Consider the following 27,864-nt stretch of genomic DNA (forward strand, 5'->3'; position numbering starts at 1 on the left):
TAGGTTTGTTTAGAGTGACCTTCTCTTAGATGGATTGCCACACAGGGCTGACGAGCTCCATCTGCCCGGGGGGCCGGGAATCGAACCCGGGTCGCAGTGGTGAGAGTCCTGCACCCTAACCACTAGACCACCAGAGGCCCCAACTCTTGAAAATAAGATACAGCAAAAGGGACAGAAGTAAAATTTCCACAACTACCCCAATATCCAGTGTGATTCTCTTGAATTCTTCTGTTCACATTCTATCCATGAGTTTCTACACCTGGGCAAAGATTTGGAATGGTAGCACCCATGTCAAACATGGCATATTTTGATAACAGATGAGAAAATTTGTCTTCCCCAACAGGAGTGACTTCCAACTCTAAACATCCAGACATGATTTAGATACAATGTTGCATTTTTATAAATCAAACAGCAGCTGAAGAGCTCAGCATATAGAAACAACACACACACACATGCTAGATCACTTCATCATAAGTAGATGATGTGGTGGGAGATGAGAAGGCAAGTGGTAGAATGTAATTTGTTTCTAAAAACAAAATCCAGTTTCGATCCTTCTCCTCTCTGGAAACTGTTCCAGTATCATTACCATTACTCCTACATGCATGACCAACTATTAAGGACATCTCCTGGTAGATGGCAACTTCAGCAGAGAACCATTTAAGATCATCTGGTCATCACAAGGTCCACTTGGGCAGTTCTCTAAAGTAGGCAGCAGAGTATCCTTTGCAGTCATTTATCAATGTAGCCTGTAATTTGGATTCTGCAGAGGGCAGAAGATTCTTTTAGACCTGAAGGAAAATGAGCTAACTGCAAAGGATCCTTTGCAGCTTCTTTAGGCCACACCTGGCAGTTTAGTTTTATACCCTTACCTAAGTGACTGACTGGAATTCCAAATAAAGCTCTCAGAAAACTGACAGTGAAGGCTTGAAATGAAACCAGGCCCCTGAGATGTGCCATCTAGTTCCAGGACTTTCCCAAATAGATGATGAAGTTTTTAAACTGCTTTAATTTTGGAAGCAGCATCTCCTCTGGACACTCACATAATTGGGTTCAATATACTTTGTGCAGCTGCATGGGACAAACAGCAAGAGCCGACGTAACACGTCGTTCGCACAAAGATGATGGTAAAGAACTGTTAAAATGTGATTTAACACACTTTCGTGGGATACCACAAGCATGATTTGCAGAATTCGTGGACGGCAAGCAAATCAAATCCACAGTATTTACAAATTAAGTACTTGTTTTGATTATATACTTCTGTTACGAAAACTTAAGTTTTGCACAGACATAAACTAACAGGAGAGCATGCCAAAAAGGCAGTACTAGAAAGACCCCAAATACGTTATTATCTTGAGATCCTCACTACTTCAGTTTCCTAAAGGAAAGGGCCTGTCTCTGATCTTTTACCTGTTTCCAAATGCATTACATTGCCTTGACATTTCCTAAAAACACATTTCACAGAAGAAGAATTCTCTTTTTCTCATTTGAACCTTTCACAACCCTTGTGTTGTACTGTGGCAGTCTGTTTCCTCTCTACCATGTAGATGATGCCAGGTTCAAACATCTAATTATATCTAATATATATAGGTAAAATATATATAAATAAATATATATTTTACACATATATATTGGTATATAGGTAGCTGCATGTGGTCCCTTCATGTTCTGACAGCAGCTGACAGAGAATGCTTAGGGAGTGAGTATCAGAATCACAGGCAGGTACAATGGCTTTCTTTTACCTGTACTGTCCAGTTATTTAGACAGTTAAAGTGATACAGAAGCCCCATGTGTAGAAAGTTCTGCTTCTCATTACGGAATCTTCATGCCTTCCTGCTCATTATTCCATGCCCAGCAACTGATGGGCAATCCAGGGTTTTATTCTGGACAACTGATAACCTCTTGAACTAATCAGCAGCTGGTAGGGCATATATATTTATATATGAAACATCAGGAGTTATAGCTCTTATCTATAACATGATACTTTCTCCTCTCTACAGTTATACTGATTAGAATTCTCAAAGTGGTTCAAGATCTTCATGCAAATTTGTATGGTGATAATAAAGTCTCAACACACTGTATCCTAGAGGCTCTCGACTCATAGAAAGATAGAAAGTATAGAAAATGCCAAGTATTGCCCCGCAATTTTGAAGAATTCTAAAGGTTACTGTGAAATCGAAGTCTAAACAAGGTTGTTGGGAAAGCTTTTGAAGACATCGAAGATGCTGACATGCCTTGGGGCCAGCACAGCTAAGTCTGGGACAACACCTTGGAGACCAGCTGGCACAGGGAACATTACTCATTAACACAGATTAACAACCCAGTCCTCCAAGATGTTGAGGAAATCTACTACTTGCTTTCTCCACTATCAGGTGAAGAACACTGTGAAAAGGTAGTGCAACAGGGCTACAGGCCGAGTTCTGGACTGTACCTTTCACCTCACCTTTATTTATTAGAGATGTACCTGTTTTCCTGCATCAGGTCTTTGATCTGAGCCAAAATCCAATCCATTTCTGAAGAGGAATCAGACCACAATTCTCGAGACTTTGAAGCAGACTGCATAGTCTGCATAACCTGAGTGAAGGAAAAATTCAAGCATTAACAGAAAATATGCCCCAATGGCAAACATAAAGACACTGCTCTGAAGGGAAGATGCACATGCCATATGTATGTCATCAACAGCACTCAAAAAAATTCACAGAAGCTCCTCTTCCTAGAGTTATAGTAAAAATTAATATAAGCCATGTCACACTTGGAAAAGGCCTGAATTAAAAAGACAGGAGTATCAAGGAGTCACAGTCCTGGCATCTTCATTCTGGTTCTAAACCTTGCTCTCCCTGACTTCAGCACCAACCAGGACAGACCCATTCTGAATCATTAACTCAGCATGTGACATGGGGATTAGGTCGACTATTCAGGACAAGGTTTTGCCAATCACATTATGCACACAGTAGACCAAAATAAAAGCTAGATTATACTAAGAATAAAAGAGGGAATATCTAAGGTCAGTAGTCCTCTGAAAGTTAGTGGTTTCTTCATTTGATATATAACTTGTCTGAATCTGCTCAGCAAGGTAAGACATGCCTTCTACTTATGCTCACAAGCTACCCAAGGGGCAGTTCTACCATCAAGACCTTCTACAAAATATCGGCATAAACCCCATTACATCACCAACAAGTATCTAGCAGATTCTTTCCTGGAAGGGAATAACTACTGAGAGAAAAGAAGAAATTATTTTTCCTGCCAAAAAGGAATGAAATGTAAAATGAGACTGGAAAACCAAGGTGTCATTTTCAGGATTTTGATTAGCTTTTCTATATATGCAAAGCTACCACTAAATGCAAAAGATACTTTAGATGATAAATCAAGTATAAAGACATGACCTAAAGTGACTGAAGAACCTCTAGCCCACTCATACGAACAATCAGACACTCAAGTATGCAGCCCCTGTGACAGAACTATATTTTAGCCTAGTTTACACCCTACAGAATCATACATGCTTTAAATTTTAAAAAGTATCTAATAAAATAGCTAGAGAAGTATCTGAATCAGAGACTCTACAGTTACACTGCTATAAAGATGACTTAGGTATAAGTGATTCTCCTTCTTACATGAAAAAGATCAGACACACACTATACATTTATGCAGGGAAACCAGCAAAGATACTGTGCCACTCTTTCTGTGCAAATGCAAGGTGATTTTTTAAATATTGGCCTAGAAAAGCTTCAAGTAGTATTTATTCGATATTTGGAACATTCAGTTGCTGTTGTGGTTAAGAAATTATTTGGATGCACCAAATCATCTGAACACTAAAAGGGCAAAAGAAAAAGCCCATGTCATTTTTTTTCAATCCATTTCTAAGTTTCTAAGATTTTATGATCCGTAATCAGTTTTAAATTAGAGGTCTACTGTTATACAGAACAGAGTTCCAGAGGCCAACAAAGGACCAACTTACAGCTCTTAAAATTACTGAAAACAGTTATTAGAACAGAAAGATAGTATTACTTTTTTTATTACAGATAAACTTCAGTTAAGCACTTGTAGGTATCAGCCATAAGGGTTAACACTCCTTGACATAGACAGGTCTTGGCAAATCCTTTGCCCACCCTTATTCAGTGAACCTCAGAGTGGCAAAAACTGCATATCAAAAGCTATACTGACAACATATGTATCTACAGAGCATTTGTTTTTCACAATTCCACAGTATTGTGTTACAGTTGACAGACTTAGAAGTGCAGCACTTGCAATCATTTGACAAGAAAGGCAGCCTTGCAGGGTGAACAGACAGGTTTCATAAGCACTGTGTGCAGCATTCAATTAAACTGAGGCATCTAACAGTTTACTCATCAGCCTTTATTTGCTCAATTTCTATGGGATAAGGCATTTCACTTTAAAACAAAGGTTTGCAACTACTTTTTAGCAATTGACTCACTGCTCCTTTCCTCCATTCAACTGTGACCAGTTTAAATTTTGAAGTTGCATTTTCCTAATCAATTTGAAGTACTTCCCTCTGTTCTGTATGTTAAGAGGTCACCCACCACACATAATCAATGCAAAACATACAAAATAAGCCAGTAACAAATACAGAAAAGGAAGGATGGACAAAGGAAAATCATATTACATAGTCCGAAACCAAGACAATGAAGGAAACTGGATGTTCATTTTCAGTAAAATTCCTGAGACTACCTCTCATTGCAGATTTAAGTCTTACACTTCACCGGAATGTCAGCACACTTTCTCCTTAAGCCCTGAATGATATTAATCAACATAAAAGTGAGAACAGCTCCCCAGTAACAACAGGTCACATCCAAAGACCGCTAAGAGGGTCTGTAACCCAGCTCTTACCACATCTCGAGAACTAACCCATTAGTAGGAAGGAGAAGCTGAGGAAAGAAAGATTTCTGGGCCACATTATTCACAAATATGAATTGCAGCACCTCAGCCACTGGGTCACTGCAAATACATAGTATGGATGATAGAAAATACGGACTAATGACTTCTGAATGACGGGTCTAAATTTCCAGAGATTTTAGGATGAATGAAAACAAACTGAGCACTATCCACTGTGACATGGAAGACTTGGGATCTCCAATAAGTACGTATTTCCTTTATAAACCTGAACAAAGTGTTGATATTAGAAACTATCACAGCTCGAATTGCTTGTTCTCTGTAGAGCTCTCCTTTGGCAAGCCATGTGTGACAACACTAGTAGTGATATCCGAACAAGGAACTAACACAGAAGATGTATTGCCCCAAGCAGGAAACGAGAAGTAACAAAAGTGCTGATAATCAGAGTAAACTTACCCGAAACTGCTCATTCTTGTAAGATATCAGAATATCTCTGACTTTTTCTAGAAATAAACAAAAATATGTAGTTTAAACAGGAGATCAGCTATGTAAGGGAATTTCGTCTCTAAGCAAGCTGCTTAGTTTTACTGAATATACAGTCAAGGAAGGCATCAGTCAAATTACACAGAAATTCTGATTCAGACAACACACTAAAGACTCGCAAAACTCCCAGACTTTTCCAGCAACATAAATTTTCTCAGGTGGGGTTGAACCACGAATTCCATATTTTATCACTAACAGTGGTCAAAGACAGGCAAGTTGGATAAATGCAGACAGCTCAAAAAATCCTTAAATAGATCAGTTTAGGAAGAAATTGTTCCTATACGCAGTTTATGTTCTGATGCATATTTGTATTTCTTATACTTGGATTTTGCATCTATTGCAATGGCACTACGGCTATTTACAAACTAACCGCGTCCTTATTGGACTTTACTGAACTTTCATTTACCACCTGCATGAAATGTCTTTTATCTGTGGACCACTTTTACTATACCCGAAATAGCAACATCTTCCAAAATATTTCACCATTCAGCTGTCACTGTTGCCTGCTAAGAGGGTGTCCATCACACAGTATCAGCCATATAAAACTTCAAATGCATCTGAATTGTAGGACTGATATACCATTCCCATTCCGTTACTCTGGACATACAAATCACAGAATCTACTATATCATCCTGTGATTCTCTCTTTTGTCAACTGGGGGTGGTATGTTTTTTTTGTTTAGGGTAGCCAGGGAGAAGAAGGAACAGCTCATGCTTGGATCTCATTCAACATGAACACAGAAGACCAGAAACACACTTTAACAAGAAAAACGTTAAGAGCTGCTCTATTCCAAAGTTTAGTACTGCCTCTAGGTTTGGATTGTTCTAAAAAATGCTGTCTTAAACTCAAAAATTAGCTAAAATTTTCTGGATCACGGCAACTCTATGTATATAGAGTCTGTAAGGGAGGAATCTAGAAAAGACTTGAAACAAATCCGTAGGTCCTAAAGCCTGAATTCTTTAGTCACTTAGTGTGACCTTCTAGGGAGCACTAAGCATCACTTCAGCATTTTTGCACTCTCTGAGCCTTGGACTGGGCTGCTGTAATGGGTTGGGCAAGTTACACCCCATAAGCCTGCCATGTTTTGTTAGAAAAAAATTATGACTAATTTGTTTTACTGTTTGATGTACTGTTTGATACTTCACATGCCTAAAACTTGCAGATCAGACATCTAAGTTGAACTCTCACTTCCTCCACTTAGTCATTCAAACTAGAAATCCACTTTGAGAAAAGTCCTTTATTTTGGGTTCAAAGACTTCTAGTGATGAAAAAGGAACCATTGGAACAGTTTACCAAAGATTTCCCATTGTTCTGCACATAGTATCTCAGATTATGCCCAGGCTGAGTTACCTGTGATTTTTTTTTTTAATACTATCAGCAGTTAATGATTTTTCTGTCCACATGCAAAATATTTTGAAACTGGCTAAATCGCTTCTATCTTGCTCTTTCTCAAGTTAGAATCTATAAAGTTTTGAGAGCCATAAAAGGACTATAGCATTCTTTGTCAGTAGTGGCCTCAAGACCAAAACTGTGCCTATCAAGACGCTACAACTAATTTTTACAATGCTTTCATCCCAGTATAGCAGTTGCTACTGATTATGATACTGCATTTTCAATAGAAGTAAAGGATTTTATGCTACAAATTTGGTGAGCTAATACCAAACCAGTCAGTCAACCTCAAGAATCCACCAAGGTGCAGAGGAATCCTAAAACCTGAGCTGAAGCTATATGTTTATGCTAGAAGATGACAAGTTTAAACTAGCACATCTAATCCTTTCATCTGCCATTGTTATAGGGACATCTACCGTGGAATTCTTTGTGTTTCTGACAGGCCTCATGCTGCGGGGTTTGAATCTCCCATGCATCATTGCCCAACTCTGTGTTTGCTTCCTCCTCTTCCTCATCCTCATCCTCACTTTCTTCACACAAGTTATTGCCCAGCTGACGGCTCCAATATGTCTTTCGTAGCCAGTCCAGCACAACATCACAACCTAAAGGAGAACAGAAAACACTGCCTTCTCAGTGAGGACTCGTTACTGAAAAAAAATAATATAGGTGGCACATTACTAACTTGTATTATGAAAAGAAATGCTATTAAACAGTTACGAATCCAGAAAACACACAGAACTCCATTAATGAAAAGGTGAGCAAATTAAAAAAAACCAAACCAACCAAAAAAAAACCCCCCAAAAAAACCCCAACACAAAACCAACCTCCTTCCCCCAAAAAAGGAACCACAAAAATCCCCCACAATCCAGTATCACAAGCCTGGTAACATCCATCCACTTTCTTTTTGGCAACAAAAAAGGCTGGACACTACTATAGTGCTGCACCTGGCTCAAGCTACGTCAAATTTAAGCAGAAACTAAGTCCCAGCAGTGGCATTCTAATGAGAAAATGAGCCAGTACTTCAGTATCACCATGGTCAACATAGTGTCTACAATAATAACATAAATTTTTTTTGTGCAGAGAGCACACTAGGCATACATTAGATAGCAAGAAAATGCCTTTACTTCCGTTACAGTTTCTGTATCCACCTCAATCTAAGGACCTTGATGAAGGTTATTTAACTGGCTCATCAGTGCTTAACCCAAAATTCCCAAGAATCCCTTCAAATGCCAGGAGCTGGTCATTCATTCAGGCTTGCAGTACATACTGCTTTTCTCCCTAAATGGGATTTTTTAAAGAGTCTTAGGTTACCTCTAAACCATCAGGAAAAGGTTTTACCTATTTCCCCAAGATGAACTTCCTGTGCTGTAAAAAAGCCAGAGTACCAAACTGTTTTTTCCAGTATTTTTTCGGGGATGGGGGGCAGCCTCTGAACATCTTCCCTGTGATGCACCACAGCCTGGAGCCACCAGACACAGTTCAGCTTACCCCCACAGGGCAGTGGCAAACCCTCCCCGCGTCTGACAAGCCCTGCATGCCCTGCAGCATGTCCTGCACCCCCCCACTGGAGGGAGGGATGCTCCTCTTAGGGCCTATGGCACTGGTGTTTCCACCCCTGCCAGTGCCACCCCCTGGCAGCACTCACCCTTGCGGCACAGGGCCAGCCGCGGCAGCTTCCCGTGGGTCAGCTCGTGACGCAGGTCCACAACCCAGATGGGGATATCCACCTGGAAGAACAGCCAGCAGATGTCACCCCACATTTTCACTGCCTCATGCCACAGCTGCCTGCAGCCCTGCAAAGCTGAGCCTATACCTAGGGCACTTGCACTGTAGTTACCCAGCTTCCCACTTCAAGGGTGGCCAAGATCCCCCAACTCCCTGATCCCACTCCTCCTGTGGCCTTGGGATTTTAAGTTCTTTGGTATTACTTGCAACAACAGATTTCTTTTTAGACAGAGGTGCTGCGTGTAATTTAATAAGATACTGAGAAGCAGTTAAATTATATTTAAATAGATGAGACATTCTGGATAACTGTATACCAAAGATACAAATCATATCATACGTAATAATGAAATCCACATACTAAGTTGTACACAATTTTTGGCAACTTTCCTAAGGACAACTACCTTTAACTATGCAAGACCTCTGTTTTTAAGCTTTCTCAGTTTTAAAAGGTGAGAAGTAGAATCTTTCTTAAAAATCTGTGAAAAAAACCCAGAAATCAAATCATCATTCTCACACAGGGGCCCAGACAATGCTGCATATATAGAAGAGCTCAAACGATGTCTGTCCTTCACTATCAAAACTTGTTCAGCCCCAGATATGGTGCAGCTGGCAATAAAACTACTTAAGTTGGTCCTGCTATTACAATTGCAGCTTGAACCTTCCCTCCTTGACACAGAAGTGGACAAGCTCACCTGAAGCCAGAGAGACGAGATGAAAATGCCTGTAAATGTGATTAAGTTCTTTTTATGTATAGCCTTGCTTGTCAAAGACTAGAATTTATAAACTACAGATTTAGCTCTTTTCCTGGATCTCAGTAGCTAAGAAAGGAAAATATAGGGCAGTATGTCAAGTGGGACTATACGCATGTAAATCAAGGCTTTGACCACATGTGATTCAAAAATGATCATCAGTTTTTTTTAGTCTTAATCTGACTTTAAAGAACAAAAATTTAGATACAGTTGCAGCAAGCCTCTTAAACCTTTGCAGTTGGAAAGAACTGGCACCTATATCCATTAGTTTGGTTACAAAAGAATGATATCCCACAACTCCCTCCACCCAGTGTTGTTAATAGACAATGCATATGCTTTCTGGGTAGACATAAATTATCAAGCAACTCTTATTAAATATTTACCTCTCTGGCTAATTGTCTCAGAGGAATGCTGGCCATCTTCTGTTTCCTTTCTGTGATCAAGTTGACAAACCTGCATGAACGTTACAGAAAAGAAAATTACTATCAAAAGCTGCAGAGAAACTTGGAACCCCAGAGACAAATTCCCCACATGTTGTGGTCCCAGAAATGCACAGTGAACTTAGCTGAATAGGGACATCTGCCCAGGACTTTGTCACAAAGCACACAGGCCTTCAGAGCCCTTACCTTACAAGAGCCAGCCCATAAGAGAGGATGAGCTCGTGTGACTTCAATCTGCCAGATGAATCCAGGACCTTGCAACGAATCAGTTCTGCAGTGCAATCCACTGCAAGAGGCATTTTTTGACCATAACTGGAGATAAAGGAAAACCGGGTGAGCAGTCACACAAATACAGTCACCCTGCAAAAAAGGCAGCTTTCCAGGTAGTTTTTGTGCTCTGTGGTACATAACAGCCTGAGAAACAGTATGTAGAGACAGCATCAAAGACTCTTTCCAGAGGGCTTCTATCTGGAACAGTGATTACATGGCTACTCCTAAGCACATGTTAAATGAGGACTTACTGATATGCTACGCACACACAGAAGATGCCTTATCTAGGCAGGTCTTCCGTATGGATGCGACAGAGGCAACACAGAATAAGATTTGGAGGCCTTGTATGCTCACTGCCTCGAGAAACCAGCCCGTGAAGCTGCAGGCACGTAGGTCTTCTGCGTCCCCTGCTCTCCACGGGATCACTGTGCGCCTGACAGGAGCTACGTGCCCGGAGCCTCCCACAACGAAGATGCCCTGCAAGATGGGGCCGCCTGCCCGGTCTGCACACACTGCCGCGGCCGCGGAGCTGCCCCTGGGGGAGCTGCGCCCGCGTACCCGGCGTCCTCTGGGCCCAGGACCGCGAGAGCCTGGGACAGAAAGGTCAAAGGAGCCGCTCCGGGGACAGAGCTTGGAACCCCGAGGTCCGCATCGCGCTTCCCGCCCGCGCCGCGCGGCCCGTACCGGCTCTTCCAGGCCGACACCCGGTCCAGCGCGTCCTGCTGCAGCCGGCTGTCTCCGCAGTACAGCCCCACCATCACCTGGTCCCACTCCGCCCGGCCCCTCCACGCCACCACCGTGCGCAGCGGCTTCAGCCGCCTGCGGCCGGGGGCCGGGGCCGGGGCCGAGCCCAGCCGCCCGCGGCGCCAGCCCGGCCCCGCGCGGCCCGACATGAGGCCCGACCTGAGGCCCGACGTGCGGCCCGACCTGAGGCCCGACCCGAGGCCCGACGAGCCGCTCCCCGCGCCTGCGCCGCTCCCGCCTCCCGCCCCGCCTGCTCCCTGCGCCGCTCCCGCCTCCCGCTCCCGGGGCTGCCCGCGCTTCCCGAGCGCAGTGGGGGCTCGTCCGTGGACCCGCCGCGGCCCAAGGGGCGCGGAACAGGCGCATTGGCCTCTCGTGCAGCTGCGGGGAACTGAGGGACGGCGAAGAGTGTCCGAGATCAGGGCGAGTGGAGCCGTGCGAGGAAGCGCGGCCGGATGCAGGCCCTGGGGGGCTGTGGAACAGGGTCCCTGCGGCGGGAGGCGAAGTCAGAGGCGGGCAGTGCAGGGCTTCACGCCGTGTCTGCAGGACCCTTCCGCCCTCGGGGCTGCCGGGCACGGGGAGGAGGCAGCTCCCCTGCCCAGGTCACAGCTACTGCCACTGCCACGGCCCTGCCAGCCTGCGCTGGGCGGATCTGCACTTGCAGAACATTTAACTGCTCTCCGCTTGCAACATTTTACACGTTTTTGCAGTAATCCAGGTAATAAATCACCTTACTTTTGAAAGATTTTTATAAAAAACTTTTCACTGATCTGTTTGCGTAATCTGAGGAGTACACTTGTGTTAGACGTCAGGGGAGAGGTAGAGCTGAAACATGGGATGGGAAAAAAAGGTCTGGAGGTGAGATTCCACAGAAGCTCCGTGCACTGGTTTTGAGAGTAGAAAAGCTAAGCCTGCAGGTTCTGGTCCTATCTCCAGCACCGAAAGGGTAGCTTGGTCTTTCCCTAAAACTGTCAGGACTTTACAATAGCTTAAGCTTTTTTTGTTCAGTATTCCGAAGCAGGAATCTGTTAATCATCCTCACAAATATTTTATGAACAACCTCTAAAGAAATGCTTATACTGGAAAGCTAAAACTTCTCTTATATTCTAGCACAAATGTAGTTAATGAAAACACCACCCCTCCAATTCAGACTACCTGAGTATTCCTGAGTGCTTAGTTGAGACCGGTGCATCTGAATATGAGTGAACAGGGAAAAAACCACAGAACTTCTGCCTTGTACAAAATATTTATTTTATTAAATACCACAGATTATAGGAAAGAAATGCTGAATGAGTTCTGTTAAAATATCATCTTTGAAAAATGCCTCAATTCATTGTAGCTTCAATCACCTGATCTTGAAAAGTCTACCTTGTTCTTTGGTGTTAATAAAAGTAGGCCAAATTGAAACGAGTTCATTATTCAAAGTATTAAGGTTGAGGGAGCAGATTTGACATTCGTTGCCAAAGCCCCGCAGTGCCTCATGCAGTGAAAATGAATTCTCAGAAGATGGGAGGCAGGGAAAAAGCTTGGAATAGGGCACTGGAAATGGAAATGGAGTTGCACTTTTCATCTGCTTAAAAAATGCTCTGAGAGGACAAGCTGTTTATTGCAATCAAAGAGTCTTATTCAGAGCATAGGAACACCATGTGTCATTTTGCTTGCCAGATTATTTCTGGGTTTTAGAAATCAGTTGCTGGGAGTAAAGAACATCCTTTTTCTAGTTGCTTTCTGGAGAGTCTGAAGTAAGCACAGGTGATACCTAGAAAAGGTCTTGGAATGTCAGCTGAAAGGAAATAGCAGCATTCCCTTCTTGACGAGGATTAACAACAATGTGCCAGCCTTCTTCCTGAAGTAATCAATGTCAAAAAATGCATTTAAAATCAGTGGGTAGAAAAGATTAAGCTTTGGGTCATCCAGAAATAAGGAAAAACTCTTTGAAACCAAAAAAGAAGAGAGTGTGACAAGAAGATGGGAGGTCAGGTGGTTTTGTTTGTTTGCTCCTTTGTTTTCAGTATTATTTTTTTATTCAAATAAGCCACAGCCAAGGAAGAAAAATGCTCTGTTTGCCTTTCTGTGGCTTGATAGTTTAATCTTTATTGGTCCTATGACATTTGAGCTCCACCTATTTTCCAAACACCACGGTTCTTTGAGATTGTTGGTAGAGCAGTGGGTGTCAGAGCAGTTGGAGTGTATCTGGCCTGGCAGTTGTTGCTTTCTTCCTTGACTACTGTTCCCTGGAGCAGGCAGAGCGACTGCTGATAGGGCAGAGAACAAAGGAGAGGGGCCTCTGCATCTTTTCAGCGTTGGTGGCTGATTTTGTTTTCTGGTATCTATGAGACTTGAGCTTTGGCAACTAGCCATTGAACATGCTGTTTTCACTGAATTTGTCTCTGTTTTTCCCAGTCTCTTCTCCTTTCTTCTGTTTGCAGAGTTGCTGCAAGAGCACCAAGGTAAGATTATGAAATGGCACTTTTCAGCTCAGTTCTCACATAAGGATTGTTATGTTTAAGCAAGAGATATCTGGCATTCTGAGCAGATGAAGGCAAGTTTAGCTGGGATCTCAAAAATCACTGTGCTCTTTAGAGAGCTAGGCAACAGAGTCCAATAATATAACTCCGGATCTGCTGAGTGATGGATTAATTTAACCTGCTTAGAATCATGCTGTGTGGATTCCTATGCAGCAAGTACTAAACAATACCAGCACACTTTTAGTCCTTATGCTGAATCCTGCTCTAGTTGAAGTTAGTGGAAGCTTGAGGGTGAAGGTGCATCAAGACTCACGTATGTTGGGATTGGGAAGGACAGCAGATGGGCGGTAATTCTCTTCTGCCGTGAGCGTGTGACCAAGCTGCAGCTTCTAGCATTCCATTCATTCATAAGGCTGAATGAAGTGCTATACATAGTTCTTTACAAGGTTTGTTGCAGAAGTGACCTGTGACTGCCATGTTCAGCATTTTCTGCAAAAAAAAGAGGAGGGACAACTGGACTTTCAGTTATGCAGGGCATTAGAGAAGGTTGGATAGGAATGCGTAGAAATGGAAGAGAGGAAATGGAGGAGTTAAGAAAGTCAGAAGTGAATACATGTGGGTAAAAGACGGCCTTAGTTACTTTCTCAATAACATCCTGCCCCTATTCTGCACCTCTCCTGGGTGTTCCTAAGGAACACATAGGTCCTTGTTTTCCCTACCTTCTTAGAATAATGTTCATAAAGCAGGTCTTGAGTTTTTCTTCCAGGCACATTAAATTTTGAACAGCAAAAGGGGATGTATTACAGGAAATAAGCAGCTGAACATGTTTTCCAATGCCAGAGGCCTTGGCAGCAGAATCTAGGGCTATTCTGAGATGTCAGGAGGAGGCAGTATCTTATTCTGCATTTCTAGCTACTCCAGGAATCCTGCATATAGTTTCCAGATAACTTTCCAGAGCAATTTTCTGCAGAGGGAAAGATGTTTTGGCTCAGTGGGACTCTCTACAGGGAAGACTGAAGGAAAAAGCATAGTTCAGGCAATCTCAATGTTCCCACCAAGCAGCAGGGTCTGTTGTGAAACTTGTTATGCCAGGCTCAACACAAGAGATTATGTTTTAAGACCTGAGTGGAGAATAAGCTGTTGATGACTTGTACATCTTTGGCACATGAAGGTCACTGTAAGAAAATGCTTGTGGAGAAAGAAATTGGATGTGGAGATGGAAGAACTAGACATGGAAAGGGATAGTGGAAGAATTGCATTGAGACTGAAACTTTACCTCAAATGAGTTGATTGCAGTGATTATCTACAGTATATGAACAAATGTGGTGAAACAGAGTTTGGACTGTGTGCTCTGTCCCCATGGGAAGAAGCTGAGAGGGAGAACAATGCAAAACAGATGTTTGTCATTTTGTTTGATGCATATCCTGAGAAGTGTTCAGACAATGCATCCACAGAGCAAAGTCTAGGAACAGGCACTGAACATGATGGGGAAGGGCAGAAGGGCCTTCCTCCCTGTAGGAGATGCAGGTTTCAGGTACAAAATGTGATTAAAAGCACTGCAGTGAGGTACCCTGGAAATCCTTACTGCTTCAGAACTTGCTTTACTTTACTTCTTTTGTGTTCTTCTCTTTTCAACTGAAGATAAACAAGAGCCTATGAGGACTGCTTCTTCTTCCTCCCTCACAGATGGAAGACTCCAAGGAAAAAATCATCCTGATTATTGGAGGAGTCAGCATTCTTCGGACCTTCCCAGGGACCAAGCTGTGCAGTCTAACAGAGCCTCATGCCCCAAGAATCTACGACTATGATCCCACTGCCAAAGAGTTCTTTTTTGACAGGAGCGCTGAGATATTCAGCTCTGTGTTGAACTGTTATAGGACCAAACATTTCCACTGCCCCATTGATACCTGTAGGTCAGTCTTAGAAGAAGAGCTGGTTTTCTGGGAAATAAATGAGACATAGCTAGCACCCTGCTGCTGGCTGAAGCTGAATAACAAAGAGGTGCAGCCAGAGGAATATAACATTTGGGATGAAGATGAACAAACTGATGACCAATGCCTCATAGTCCAGACAGAAAGAAGGGATTTCAGCTGGTGAACCAGGTGGCAGCCAAAGATTTGGTCTATATTTGAAAAAACTTTTTCTTCTTTCAGTGCTAAGGTAATACTATAAGTGCAGATGGACACAGCCTGTGTCCTTTGGGATTACTGGAATGGGTCCATGAAAAATGCTAATGGGTTCACATCTTTGGTAGGTATACTTTGAGTCCTGGATTAAAAAAGAAAAAATTTTCTTCTCACTAATAGACACCTTATTTTTCTCTCATTCTCTTGTCCCTGTTCTCTACACAAAATGCATGCCCCATGCCTCTTTAAACTGTCAGGCATGCAGAACAATAAACACAAGTCAGAGACTTGCAGAGAATGTTTTCTGTGCTGCTGGTATTTCTGGAGCCAACATTTAATGTTGAAGAGGCCCTCAGTGTAAGTTTGTCCACACTACTCCAGCTGTTGGAGTATTTCCTTACAAATGCCAATACAAGAATTCAGATGTTTTTTTATTTGACTCCAATCTTCTCTATTATTTTTCAAATCTGGAAGGAGAAAATGCACTCCCATGTGAGCTGAACAATGTTGATTTGAGAAAGATTAGTCTGGGATTGTATTGTGCCTGTGAAGGTGGTCCTGGGGTTGTGGTGGGGCAGTGAGGTTATATGATACTTGTTTGTTGATTTAATTATATATGTGCCTTTTCTTTCCTCTGAAGTGCTTGGCTTTTGTTTCTCTACTGTTCATCGTTGGAATTGTCATCATAATCTGCGAGGAGACTAAGGCACAATTTGAGTTCTTTACTCCTAGCTTGACCTCTGTTGGTGATTCTGAGGTCTTCCACAATGACCAGGAACCCTATTACCAGCAGACTGCCTACTTGCTTCATCTGGAGCTAATTTATGTCCTCTGGTTTACTTTTGAGTTTTCCGTGCAATTTTGTTTCTGTCCAGACAAGAAATTGTTCTTCCAAAATCCCCTGAACATGGTTGACTTCTTCTCCCTCTTCCCAGTATATATGAAACTCTTTATGGCTGGGCAGATTCATAAAACACCAACCCTGGGGCTTTGGTTGGGTTTTGTTTGCATTGTCTGTCTCAAACTCCTGAAGATATCCAAGCTGATAGAAACGCCACTGATCCTCAGGGTTCTGTGCTACATCCTCAGAGAAATTTGCATCCTGCTGATGATTTTGGCCTTTGAGACCCTCTTCTTTGCCTCTATCTTCTTCTATGGGGAGTTGCTAGGTAGCCATCCTTCCCACACAGGGGAGCTGCACTTCACTGACATTCGTGTTTGCTTGTGATGGGCTTTAATCACACTCACTACGGTGGGCTATGGAGATATCCCTCTCACCACAGCTGGTCAAGTGACAGCAGCCTTAGCTGCAGTGTTCAGCATGTTAACCATTATCATCCCAATACCCATTTTCCTGGTAAAATGTAAAAGCTATTATGGTGTTGCTATCTTCAAACAGAAGCTGAAGAGAAGAAAGAAACATTAACATTTCAGAACCTCTGTTTCCGTTTGCTTTTAGCAATAAACCTTCAGCACGGTTTATTTCCTTTGGTGGAAGGGGAGTGCAAATAGTTCTTACTGCATTTACTTGCCTTAGCATATTTCAAATAATTGGTGAGCTTGCAGTACTTGATACACGACTGGTCAGAACTGTTGAATCTCATGGGTCTTTCCCATACTGTACTTCATCCCCTGCTTTATGTACCACGGTTTCTCTCTCCCCCCTAGCTATTCTGAGACAAACTGCATTACAGCCTAGAATGTGCCCCACAGCACCCAGTTCTATGATCTGAGCTCACAGCATATTGCCTTAGCTGGCAAACAACTCATGATGTTATCTCTGCCCTCCATCGCCTGACAGACCGTAATGTCATTTTGCATGCTGGGAAAGACGATCTGTGCACGTCCTGCTCTGACAGCAGTGAGGAGGCATGGGTTCTGATTGGCTATTTTTAACAGTGTTCTGTTTCCTTGTTTTATCTAAACAAGCCAGTACATCTGATTTGCCAGAATCAGATGTACGTGTAAAGAAGGCAGCAGGCTGAACTGAATACCTGTGGGCCTAAAAGCCCACACTTTTGGATAACCTGCCTTGAGGGCTCACAAGTATTGCTGTGGCAAGGGGAGCCCTCTGACAGCAAAGGCCTTTTGTATCTGCCAAAGTCAATGGGAACTTCTCATTGACCTCAGTGAGATGAAAATTTCATCAGACACTTCCAGTGTATCAACACATTTCTACAGTTCTTGATTTTCATGTAACAGTCACTGAGCTATTAGGCAAAATATCTGTGTATTTTTGCTGTTCAAAAAGAAGTACATTATCTACAGTACTCCATAGAATTTTAATGTAATTTACTTTCTTAAGGCATAGATATAAACTAGGAATATTTATCTTTTAACTGGATAGGCTTGTTACGTATGTTTAATTTTGAAATAACAAAAGTTTTAAGGTATAAGAAACCCCCACGTCCCATTGTTTATAGAGCAGAGTGATGTGCTAAGATTATTTTTTTTAGTAAGTAAAAAAATCTGTATACAATAACAGTTATATATTTAAATGTCATCAAGGTTGTTTAATTGCAATTTTGATTAAATTTTGTTGCTATGATTTTTCTGTTCAGGATACCATTTTAAGGCTACTTTATTTGTATTGAAACACGAGGTAACTTCCCTCTGTTCTAATGCAATTACAGTATGTTTTTGTCTAAAGTGAAATTTGAAAACGCTGCAAACACAACACAAAGCACATGAGAAGCTGGAGAGACAATGTCAGTTGATAATATGCTTTTATTTTGAATCAGAATAAAAAGTCAAAAGGTGGATATCTCTTAAGAATCAGGTTGACAGGATGCAGTGGGGACCAGCATTTCCTGGAAGGTCAGTCAGTGACCCAGAATTCAAGCACAAAACCACAATGGCCAGAGCAGGACCCTCATCAGCCAGGCACCAGGTACATGGTGCCAGGTGAAGTGTGCTGAGAAGAGCAGGCCCAGAGATGGCAACCAGACTCAGCCAAGACTCCTCATCATGAGGCAAATTTGTGCTGATGAGGAGTGAATCTGCAGACCCCAGTCAGGATCACATCCATTGACAGTTACCAGGGTCACCCAGTCCAGTGATCACCAGTCAGGTCCAGAGTGAAACAATCACTTTGATAATACCACAATGAGACATTTTAATTGAGTAAACCCACTTGATTGAAATAAAGACAAAACAAGAAAAAACATCTACATGTTTAACATGCAAATACAATAATGTATTGATACAGATATAATGTCCAAAATAAGAAAAATGTAATGAGACATTTTTAGCTTATGAAAATTCTTCCATCTTTATTGGTCAGAAAACTAAAAAATCCATAGAACCATGGAATATCTCAAGTTAGAAGGGACCCATAAAGATCATCAAGTCCAATTCCCTGCTCCTTGCAGGACTACCATATGACATTAAACCATATGACAAAGAGCACTCTTGACTTCTTTCATGGAAGTATCAGTAAAAAGAACACATTCTTGCGAACTAGTCTAGGATTTCCCAGCAAAAAATTCCTTTGCGCATGCTGACCGGTGCTACCAATTTGAGCTGACCTCTGAAAAAGCATGGCATAAATACAGCTGCCGTCCTTTTTCATGTTCCCAGTGCTCCCCACTGTGGAAGTAGGAGGAGTTGCTTGTCACTTGGAAATGCCAACACAGCTTCACACAGCACAGAAGTGACGGGGAAATGGGGCCTGTGCTTGGCAATACGGCTTTGCCAACCAGGTCAGAGTCCTTCCCCTCTGTAGACCACACTTCTCTCGTGGAGAGAGCTGCAGGTTTCCCAAGCAAGAGGAACACTACAAGGCATTTTGCTTTAGTGAGTGGTAAGGGGAAAGCATTTCTGCCTGCTGCTGTTACCCACTGTGAGAGTAGTTTGTGGGGCAGTTCGCTCGTTATTCCAGTGCAGCCCAACGAAAGGTAGGGACTGAGGCTTATCCATGCTTATGACCTGCTCCTGTGGCCCAGCTGGGGAGCTGGAGATTATAGAATCACAGAATCACAGCATATGCTGAGTTGGAAGGGAACCACAAGGATCATCGACTCCAACTCCTGGCCCTGCACAGGACACCTCAACAATCCAACCATATGCCTGAGAGTGTTGTCCAAATGCTCCTTGAGCTCTGGTAGCCTTGGGGCCATGACCACTGCCCTGGTGAGCCTGTTCAGTGCCCCACCACCCTCTGGGGGAAGAACCTTTTCCTGAGATCCAACCTAAACTTCCCCTAACTCAGCTCCAGCTGTTTCCTTGAGTCCTGTCACTGGTCACTAAAGCGAAGAGATCGGTATCTGCCCCTCTGCTGCCCCTCAGGAGGATGTTGAAGACCCCAATGAGGTCTGACCTCAGTCTCCTTTTTTCCAGGCTGAACAAACCAAGTGCCCTCAGCCACTCCTCATAATGCTTCCCCTCCAGATCCTTCACTGTCCTTGTGGCCCTCCTCTAGCCTCTGATTTACTTTCAAGCTCTTTTGCAATGCTTGGGTGGGAGGAGGGAGTCAAGTCTCAGGCCACAGGTGATCTAGGGGTAGATGAGAGCAATATCATGGATATAGATTTTATTGGACCCCCAAACATGATTTTTATCTGTGTGGTTTCCTTAACTAGCCACATCAGGCACTTTGTGCTTAGAACTTACTATCTTCCTTGATAGCTACATTCACCCTCAATCCTTTTTTCTTACCCTCTTCCAAAACTCTGTCATCTTTCATTTAAAAATTATATAATTTAATACAAATTGTCTTACAGTGGGTTAAGGACCAAGCTGTTTTTGATGCCCAGCATAATAAATAAATTTGAGGTCATAAGGTCTCTGTTAGACCCCTACACACCTTGTCACTTCCACGTGGGCTTGGTTTCCTAACTAGGTTTCCAAAGAAGTCAGTTTTATGCCTTCCCATGACAGCCAAGCACTTCCAGATGAGCACTGTCCATTCATCAGGAGCAGCAGAGAGGAAGAAAAGCCTTCTACAGCAAGACAAAATGATCCGTCCTGGTTATCAGCTTTCTTGCTCAAATGGGATTTTGAGGCATAACTGCACAAAGTGAGGAACTTTGCTGCTTCTGCAAGTGGGAACCTCATCGAGGTAGCCAGCTGTGCTGTGTCCCAGACTCTTTTCTTCCATTGATTTGCCGTTTCATATCCCCACCCCTTTTGCCACAGAGTGGCAGCAAATTAACTGATGCAATTTGATCTTGTGACTTCCAATACAGTTGCAGAGCTTGTGATGTGAGCAGGACTTAAACTGAGGTAGAGGACTTCTCACCTTGGCCACTCATCACTGTTGAATAATATTACCTACTCCTTGCTTGTCAGCTAGTGACATCATGAAAGCAGTTAGAAATTCAATACTCCTGTCCCTCTCTTCTGAATCTGTTTTCTTAACATTGTCTAAACTCAATGGGATGAATTTCCAGTTAATTTAACTCCGTAGCATCCCCAAATACTTCAAAGCACGTGCTTGCTGCTGTGCTTCTTGGGATTGTGACAAAACTCTGTGCTCCCTGTGCTTTGAACAAGGTGCAGTTATTTGACCCAACCTGTCCAAAGCTGGAACAAAAAAGACTTCAGTCCCTTGCAAGAAATCTCTTGGTCAAATGTTTCATTATGGGAAGGACCAAACCTGATCCACTGCTTCTCTTTTCCCCTGAAAGGCTATAAAAGAGACGGATACTGTTTGTGGAAGGGGTAGTATGTCAGAATTTCTGTACCCGTGAAATGGATGAGAGGGGCCACTGACACAGCTCAGGACACTTTCAGAGAAATAATCCATATTCTTACCTACCCTGAATACTACTAGCACCATGACTGGTGAAAACTTATTGTGCCAGGGTGGTCAGTGACTTCCCTGAGCCCTCAGGGTGTGGAAAATTTAGTCTGGTGCAGCACACTCACACAGTCTTTTGGCCTGCATCTGCACAGCCTATCTGCACGGTCTGTCTGTGGGCAAAGTGACTCAGAAGCAAAGGGAAATTCAGTTTTGGATGGTGAAGTCAGAGCCTGGTGAAGCCCCAGGCTCTGACTCACAGAAGGCAAATGCATTTGACATGTGCAAGAAGTGAATGAGAGTTTACAAATCTGCTGATACATTTGCAAAGAGTGGGCTTTCTGCTTTAAAATCCTTATTTTCTGTGTATGCTGTGTACCTGTGTTGGCCATGAGCTCCTCTGAATACAAACACAAAAGAGTGATAAAGGCACCCCCCTGAAGCCATACAAGTGTGCAGATGACACAAAGCTGGGAGGAGCTGTTGACTCCCTTGAGGGCAGAGAGGCCCTGCAGAGAGACCTGGACAGATCAGAGGGCTGGGAATCACCAACCAGGGGAAGTTCAACAAGGGCCAGATTCTAACCCTGGGATGGGGCAACCCTGGATGTACGGACAGACTGGGAATGACAGGCTGGAAAGCAGTGCCAGGAAAGGGCCCTGGGGGTCCTGGGGGGTGGCCAGTTGGCCCTGAGTCAGCAGTGCCCTGGCAGCCAGGAGGGACATCCCTGTCCTGGGGGCATCAGGCCCAGCATGGTAGGCCAGGCCAGGGAGGGGATTGTCCTGCTCTGCTCTGCCCTGGGGCGGCCTCACCTGCAACACTGGGGTAGTTTTGGGCACCACAGTATAAGAAAGGTATGAAGCTATTAGTGTCCAAAGGATGCCCTGAGGATGGGGAAGGTTTTGGAGGGGAAGCCGTGTGAGGAGCAGCTGGAATCCCTTGTCTTCTGGATACCTCCTTACATCTTCCTCCTTCTTCCCTTTCTATTAGCAAGTTGGAAAGGACACAATATCTAACGTTCATACTGTGCATCCGTGGTCGAAGCAGTGCCTGAAGCCCCGTCCAACCCCAGCACCTTCACTCACCTTTGATTGAAAACTGATGTTTGCCACAGGCTGTGGTACAATCTCTGGGCGAAGGTCTCTTGCATCCTTCCTGTGACCCAAACCCTGAAAGCATGGCCTCCTCCTCCTTGGAGTCCATAAGCCCATGACATATATTTTCAGATGTGCCTGTGTGGCAGGAAAGTTCAGAAGCAAAACTTTGCCAGGGAGATCTTTTCTGTGACTCATCTGTGCTAGGGAGGGGAGAGTTTCTTTTTCGTGTCTCAGCTGGGAGCGGTTCATTCTCCAGCTCCTCAGCAGTCCAGTTTCTGACGTGTCTGGGCTGCTGCACTAACACAGTATGTGCGGGGCCAGAGAAGGAGGATTGTGCTCTCTATTAGTGCTTTGTGGGGAATAATCTTTTTTTAAAATATGCCTTTCTGTCTCCCCCACTTTCCTTCTTCCTCCTTCAGTGTTGTCACCTTGTAGTATTTTAATCAGAGGAAGCAGATATATCAAGGAAGTCAATGGCAGGGGCGAGGTGGGTGGGGGGGGCAGAGAGGAAGAGGAGGAAAATCACATCACAGCCCAGTCTGCCAGTGTAAACACTTGATGATTTCCTGTTATTGTAGCCTAAAATGTACCATGACATCATTTGCGGGCCTCCCAGAATCACCCAGAAAGAGGAAAAGCCAGTATTCCTGGCCCGCCCCCAGCGTGAATCCATGGGATTCAGACCCTATAAGGCAGTGAAGGTCTGCAGGCAGCAAAGATAGTGTTTCGAAAGCTTTCTTGTTCTTGGCAATGTGGAAATTTCACAAACAGGAAAAACTGCTTTTACTTTTCCTAAAGGGGAACCGTTTATGCCTTATGAAATATTGATGCCTTGAACCATGATTACTTTAGAGGCAGAGCGGAAATATAAAAAATGTTCTTAGTCGAGGAAAAACACAGGGAAGCCCCTCACCAAGATCACATCAGTTCGTCATTACCAGACATCTACTTTTTTATAATATCCAGTTTCATTCGAAATCACTCTACAAACAAGGCAATTAAGTCAAAAGCTGTGGATTATATAAAACAGTTCAATAAATTAATTTGATAATTTTGAAAGGTGAAGCTAGCCCTCGGTATAGCAGAGTTGCCAGTGAAATGTTCTTCCTCCTTTTCTGAGCATTAAATCAATTCCCGGAAAGTGAAGACCCAAGCTCTTTGGAGCCTGGATACACAAACTATTCTGGAATTTGACCCAACAAGTCAGATTTGTTACAGTTAATCCTGAATCACTGCACTCAGTCTGCACCACTGTAAGGAAGAACTGAGTCAGATTCACAGAGATGGGCTCTCATAACTTTTCTGAGAAGGATAATAATTAGGCTGAATTTCACAGCATATCCTTTAGCTACAATCTCTTTGGGCAGACTTTCAGATAGAAAGTCTTTGAGATATCTGCAAAATCTGTGGTTTTTCCTAAACAAGGTAACAAACTTCATAAATACAGTGCTGTATATGTAATCATTTGGACTCATACCCTCCCTTGCACACCTTCCAAATGCCTGGCAAATATCAGTAATTACAGTGCAACTTTTTGTTATTGAAACATGAGAAATTAGTGTTTTTGTGTTATAGGTGAGGAGAATGAGACACTGAGATTAAATGAACCACTACTTTACAGAATAGAATTTATTGTCTTAATCTGAGTTTAAACCAATCCTACACCTCCAAACAGTATCAGAAAATTAGATTCGTTTTACCATAAAATAGACTCAAGAAGTCAGAAGAGAGACAGCCTAGAGAAGAATACAAACAAGTATAATAAATAAAGCACATTTGGGACTAACATTAAAAAGAAACAGAACGGTCTTGCAGTTTACTGAACAAAAAATAACAATCATGTTTAAGTTTTGCTGGTTTTACTCTCACTTGCACTTACTGGAATACAAAAGTGGGCTGTTGCCCGTGAGCTATTTTTGGATATGAGAAGCAAGCCATTCAATTCTTCACCATGCTAAGCTCTTCTCAAAGCTATATATACCAGATGATTATCACTTATTAAGTAATTTGCTCTTCATTCCCAGTGCTGCGGTATGCCACACTGGGAACAGCAGTGAACTTGAATTTATGCCCAGCTATGCCAGGACATCGCAGCCAATGAAGTCAACGGCGGGGTTCTAATGACAGCCTCAGGACCCCGCACATTGTTCATGCCTAGCTGTACAGCGAGCAGGAACCAGGAGAGCAAAGTGCTCTTGCACTGCTGTCGGCTGTCAAGGCCTTGCATTAACTTCCGTTATTCTGTGTGTCATTTGGGGGCTGAGCTTCTCGGGTGGGCTTGACAAGGCAGGGCAGGAGAGGAGATCCTTTTTCTAAGCACTGAATTTTCCAGATCTAGAGTGCAGTTATTCTGTCTCAGATTTTTGCTGAATCCTATGAAAACTCGTGGCCTGCACAATGACAGGGGACCCTGCAGTAGGATGAGACCTGGTGGAGGGTGGGTGATCACAGCTCTGGGGTCGAGGGACAGGGAGCTGAGGAGCTTTGTTGGGTGTGAATGTTCATCTAAGATGCTGGTTTGTGTGTTTCTAGGATATTGATCCATTGTGCAGAAGGAAGTTTGGGTCACGTGCTGAGTCCCTTTTCATTCTCACAGCACAGGGATGACCTCCCTCCATGAGGCTGTTCTTCACTTGGTGCAGGCTGCTCCAGTGCTCTCCAGGATGGGATTTGTCAGGTGATTTTTGACATAGGTACTCTTTGCTGCTAAATATTTCCCATTTTGGATTTATGGCATGATGTGATACCATGTTTTCTGGGTATAACAGAGATAAAAATGGCACAGTACTGTGATGTAGTATGATAGGGATTTGTGAGAATACTTCATTCGTTATGAAAAATATGAAGTGGTGCAGAGAGAAGATCAGTAAAAATGTCAAAATAGAAATGATAGAAGTTTAGGTTATGATGAGAAGTTTGGGAGAGGAGCAAAGTGTACTGGATTCCCTCTAGTTTGTACAGGATTATCTCTGCTTATAGCTGAGGTGAATCATCCTGGAAAATTTGACTCAATTTATTGAGGAAAGCTAGGGAAAAACAAAGTGGAAGAGAACATGGAAGAGCAATCATTCACCAGGGCAGTAAATTCAGATTTAAGACTCTTAAGTATCAGTCCAGAAACACGTTGGCCCGGTGATACAAGGAGCCGGTCCAGAGGTGACTCTTTCTTCTGGTTCAAATTTATTAAAAAGACCTTGCTGAACTTGTTTGTTCCAGGAAGACAAATCAAAAATCACCTGTCCATGTCCCTACAGATTTATGCCAGATCAAATCTCATCTCTGCTGAACTGTGCTAGCATTAAAGCATGAAGTCAGCAAAACTCAAAATGCCCTAACTAATCACACACAAATGTCCTGCCTGCTTCAGATGAAAAGTTTACTGACAATGGTCCAGAACTATTAATGTTCCAGTATTAATGTTCACAGAAACACAGCTTCTGTGAAAAGAAACCTTCTAAAAGGAAATAAATATCTTATTTGTATTTTGTTGGTCTACTTCCTCTAAATTCTTGAAAATGTAAATTGCCAGAAAATTCAGCTGGAGGGAAAGTGACACACTTCACATCTATGGTTTGGCATACATTCGGGTAATTTGAACATATATTCTGTCCTCACACTTGGCCTTCTGTGTTCCCTGAAGTCAATAGATGAAATTCATATGGCAGGCAGACAGATATAAAAATAATGCCAGTGCCCAAGCAAATGGTCCATGTGAATTAACCTGAGAGGAACACAGGAACAGTGTTGACTTTTTAAGCTTTGTTTTGTTTATTTTGTTTATTGGTGTTTTGTTTTGGTCTGCTGTGGACATGCAGAGACCCAAGGCAGGGACTGAACACTCACAGTAGGGTGTGGTTGTGGGACTCATAGAGTAGGTTAGTCTGTGTAGGTTTTGGGGCAAGGGAAGGGGATGTCTGCTACATTTTAATGCTAAAAAGCAGGGTATGTGATGTATCATGTGGTATAGGAATCTCTCCAAAATACACCATTTCAATTAATTCAAAATCATCTGCATCTTCATGGAAAGGAGGAAAAAGCCTGAAGAAAACAGAATTTTCTATGATCATTTGTGGTGGATAAAGCAGCTTCCTAATTTTAGTCTGTTTGTAGTAGGTGTCAGCAGCCTCCATGTCTTCAAGTCAGTGTTTTTTTCTGCATCCAAGAGAGAAATGGGCCAAGTCATCCAAGGCCAAGGAATATCTTGGGAGATCAACTGCTCAGCAACCCAGAAAAGTAGGTGGGCACTGGTTTTTTGACATGTTTTTATGTATCTAAGGAACAGGATCTTCTGGCTGGAATTAAAAGGACTAAAAGGTCAGGCTCAAGGCTTTCACACAGGGAATGGAGTTTGTGAGTGGTGAGCATTGCATTGTTTTGACATCTCCTTGTCCTGTTGCACAATATTGATACCAGACATCAGGCTTAGGTGGACTGAGCTTTAACTGTGCAGAAATGTGCAGTTAAAGTAATACCACTTGTATTCTGAAATACGAGGAGCTACTCAGAACTTGTGAGCCAACCCCCCAAAAATCGGTGTCAATTTTCTTCTGCTTGTCTTGTGCCTTTTATTTGTCTAGAGAAACAGGCCTTATATTGCCTGCTTATTTACTGATAGCAGTGCTGGGGCAGAGGATTTAGCTTCCAGCATCCAAGAGATTGGGCAAAGATCTGGAGTGTGAAATCTCTTCCTGTGATTCCTGTGAGTCCTTAGCAGTGTTTTTAACAGTATTTTTAATTCTTTCTCACCATAAGATCCCCGCATGCTCAGTTCCCCAGGGACCAGTAGTTTGGCCAATAAGATAAAAAATAATTCTGAATAAGGCAGATTCCCTATCAATCCCCCAGAATACTCATAATACCAAATGAATCTTGGGAAGCTGAGTAATGCCATAATCTTTTTTCTCCTTTGGCCCTTAGAGTACATTGCAACAGTTAATTAAGACTATCAGCATCCCAGTAATTAAGCATTAACTAGGGAAACTGAGGCAAGACAGAACAACTTGCAGTAATTCCTCTTTAGATTAATGACCCATTCTTTCAAAGCAATCCATTTTCTCAGAGAGAAGGCATCAGCCCAGGGGTGGATTAATGAAATATAGTAGGGTGTGGTGATGTACTTCACAATTTTTGCATGTTGTAGTGATGCAATACTCTGTATTTTTTGCTCAGAGATGCTCTGTGTTTAGTAAAAAACTAAGAAAAATAAATGATGCCATCTGTCATGCCCGTGTCTAACTGGGCCAGGTGGTGTGTGCTGTGTGCTGCATCATCGTGTTCTGCCGCAGGGAAAGGAAAAGCTGTGTGTGGAGTGTGGGTAGAGTTAGGCTTGTGCAGGGGTGCACTCTCTCACAGTCATGCAACCCTGACTGTAGATCACACCATGTAGTGTTAACAGGGTTGGAGGGAATGCCCTTCACTTGTGACTGTATCAGCTGGGTAGGAGAGGTAGCATCAACATTCCCATAATAGGCTCTTGCTCTAGGCAGCTCCTTCACAATGAAGTTCTGGGTTTGAGTCCACTTCACATTCTAGCCCAGAAACAGATGCAGTACTTACCTAGACAACATTGTCATGGGTCAGGGTTTGGTGTTCACCTGGAAAAAACCCTGCCATCTGAGCAAGAGCCAAGAGTAATGTCTTCAGTATAAAATGTTCCTGCATTGGAATAAGAATGGCTGGCAACTGCCTGTATATTTTTAAGGTTTCCAAAAATAGATCTAGGTCTCAGGCA

General features: G+C 43.0%; 2 protein-coding genes across 2 annotated transcripts in view; one reads left to right on the forward strand and one right to left on the reverse strand.

The window, feature by feature from the left end:
* LAS1L (LAS1 like, ribosome biogenesis factor) overlaps window positions 1–10,854 on the reverse strand; it is a 24,311-nt gene extending 13,457 nt beyond the window's left edge. The window contains exons 1-7 of the mRNA XM_017838316.1: window positions 10,646–10,854; window positions 9,878–10,003; window positions 9,635–9,704; window positions 8,423–8,504; window positions 7,194–7,379; window positions 5,302–5,348; window positions 2,462–2,571 (exon numbers count right to left, since the gene is read on the reverse strand). Coding sequence (XP_017693805.1) covers window positions 2,462–2,571; window positions 5,302–5,348; window positions 7,194–7,379; window positions 8,423–8,504; window positions 9,635–9,704; window positions 9,878–10,003; window positions 10,646–10,854 — 830 coding nt within the window. The remainder of the gene's footprint in view (window positions 1–2,461; window positions 2,572–5,301; window positions 5,349–7,193; window positions 7,380–8,422; window positions 8,505–9,634; window positions 9,705–9,877; window positions 10,004–10,645) is intronic.
* On the forward strand, window positions 10,853–18,058 carry LOC108509067 (potassium voltage-gated channel protein Shab-like). Its single transcript, XM_017838305.1, has 3 exons — window positions 10,853–11,420; window positions 13,106–13,152; window positions 14,857–18,058. The coding sequence occupies exons 1-3, from the start codon at window positions 10,853–10,855 to the stop codon at window positions 15,130–15,132; spliced, it is 891 nt and encodes a 296-aa protein (XP_017693794.1). The 3' UTR covers window positions 15,133–18,058.
* Window positions 18,059–27,864: the final 9,806 nt, after the last annotated feature.

This window comes from Lepidothrix coronata, unplaced genomic scaffold, assembly GCF_001604755.1.
Source record: "Lepidothrix coronata isolate B3197 unplaced genomic scaffold, Lepidothrix_coronata-1.0 Scaffold331, whole genome shotgun sequence".
NCBI classification, from domain to species: domain Eukaryota; kingdom Metazoa; phylum Chordata; class Aves; order Passeriformes; family Pipridae; genus Lepidothrix; species Lepidothrix coronata.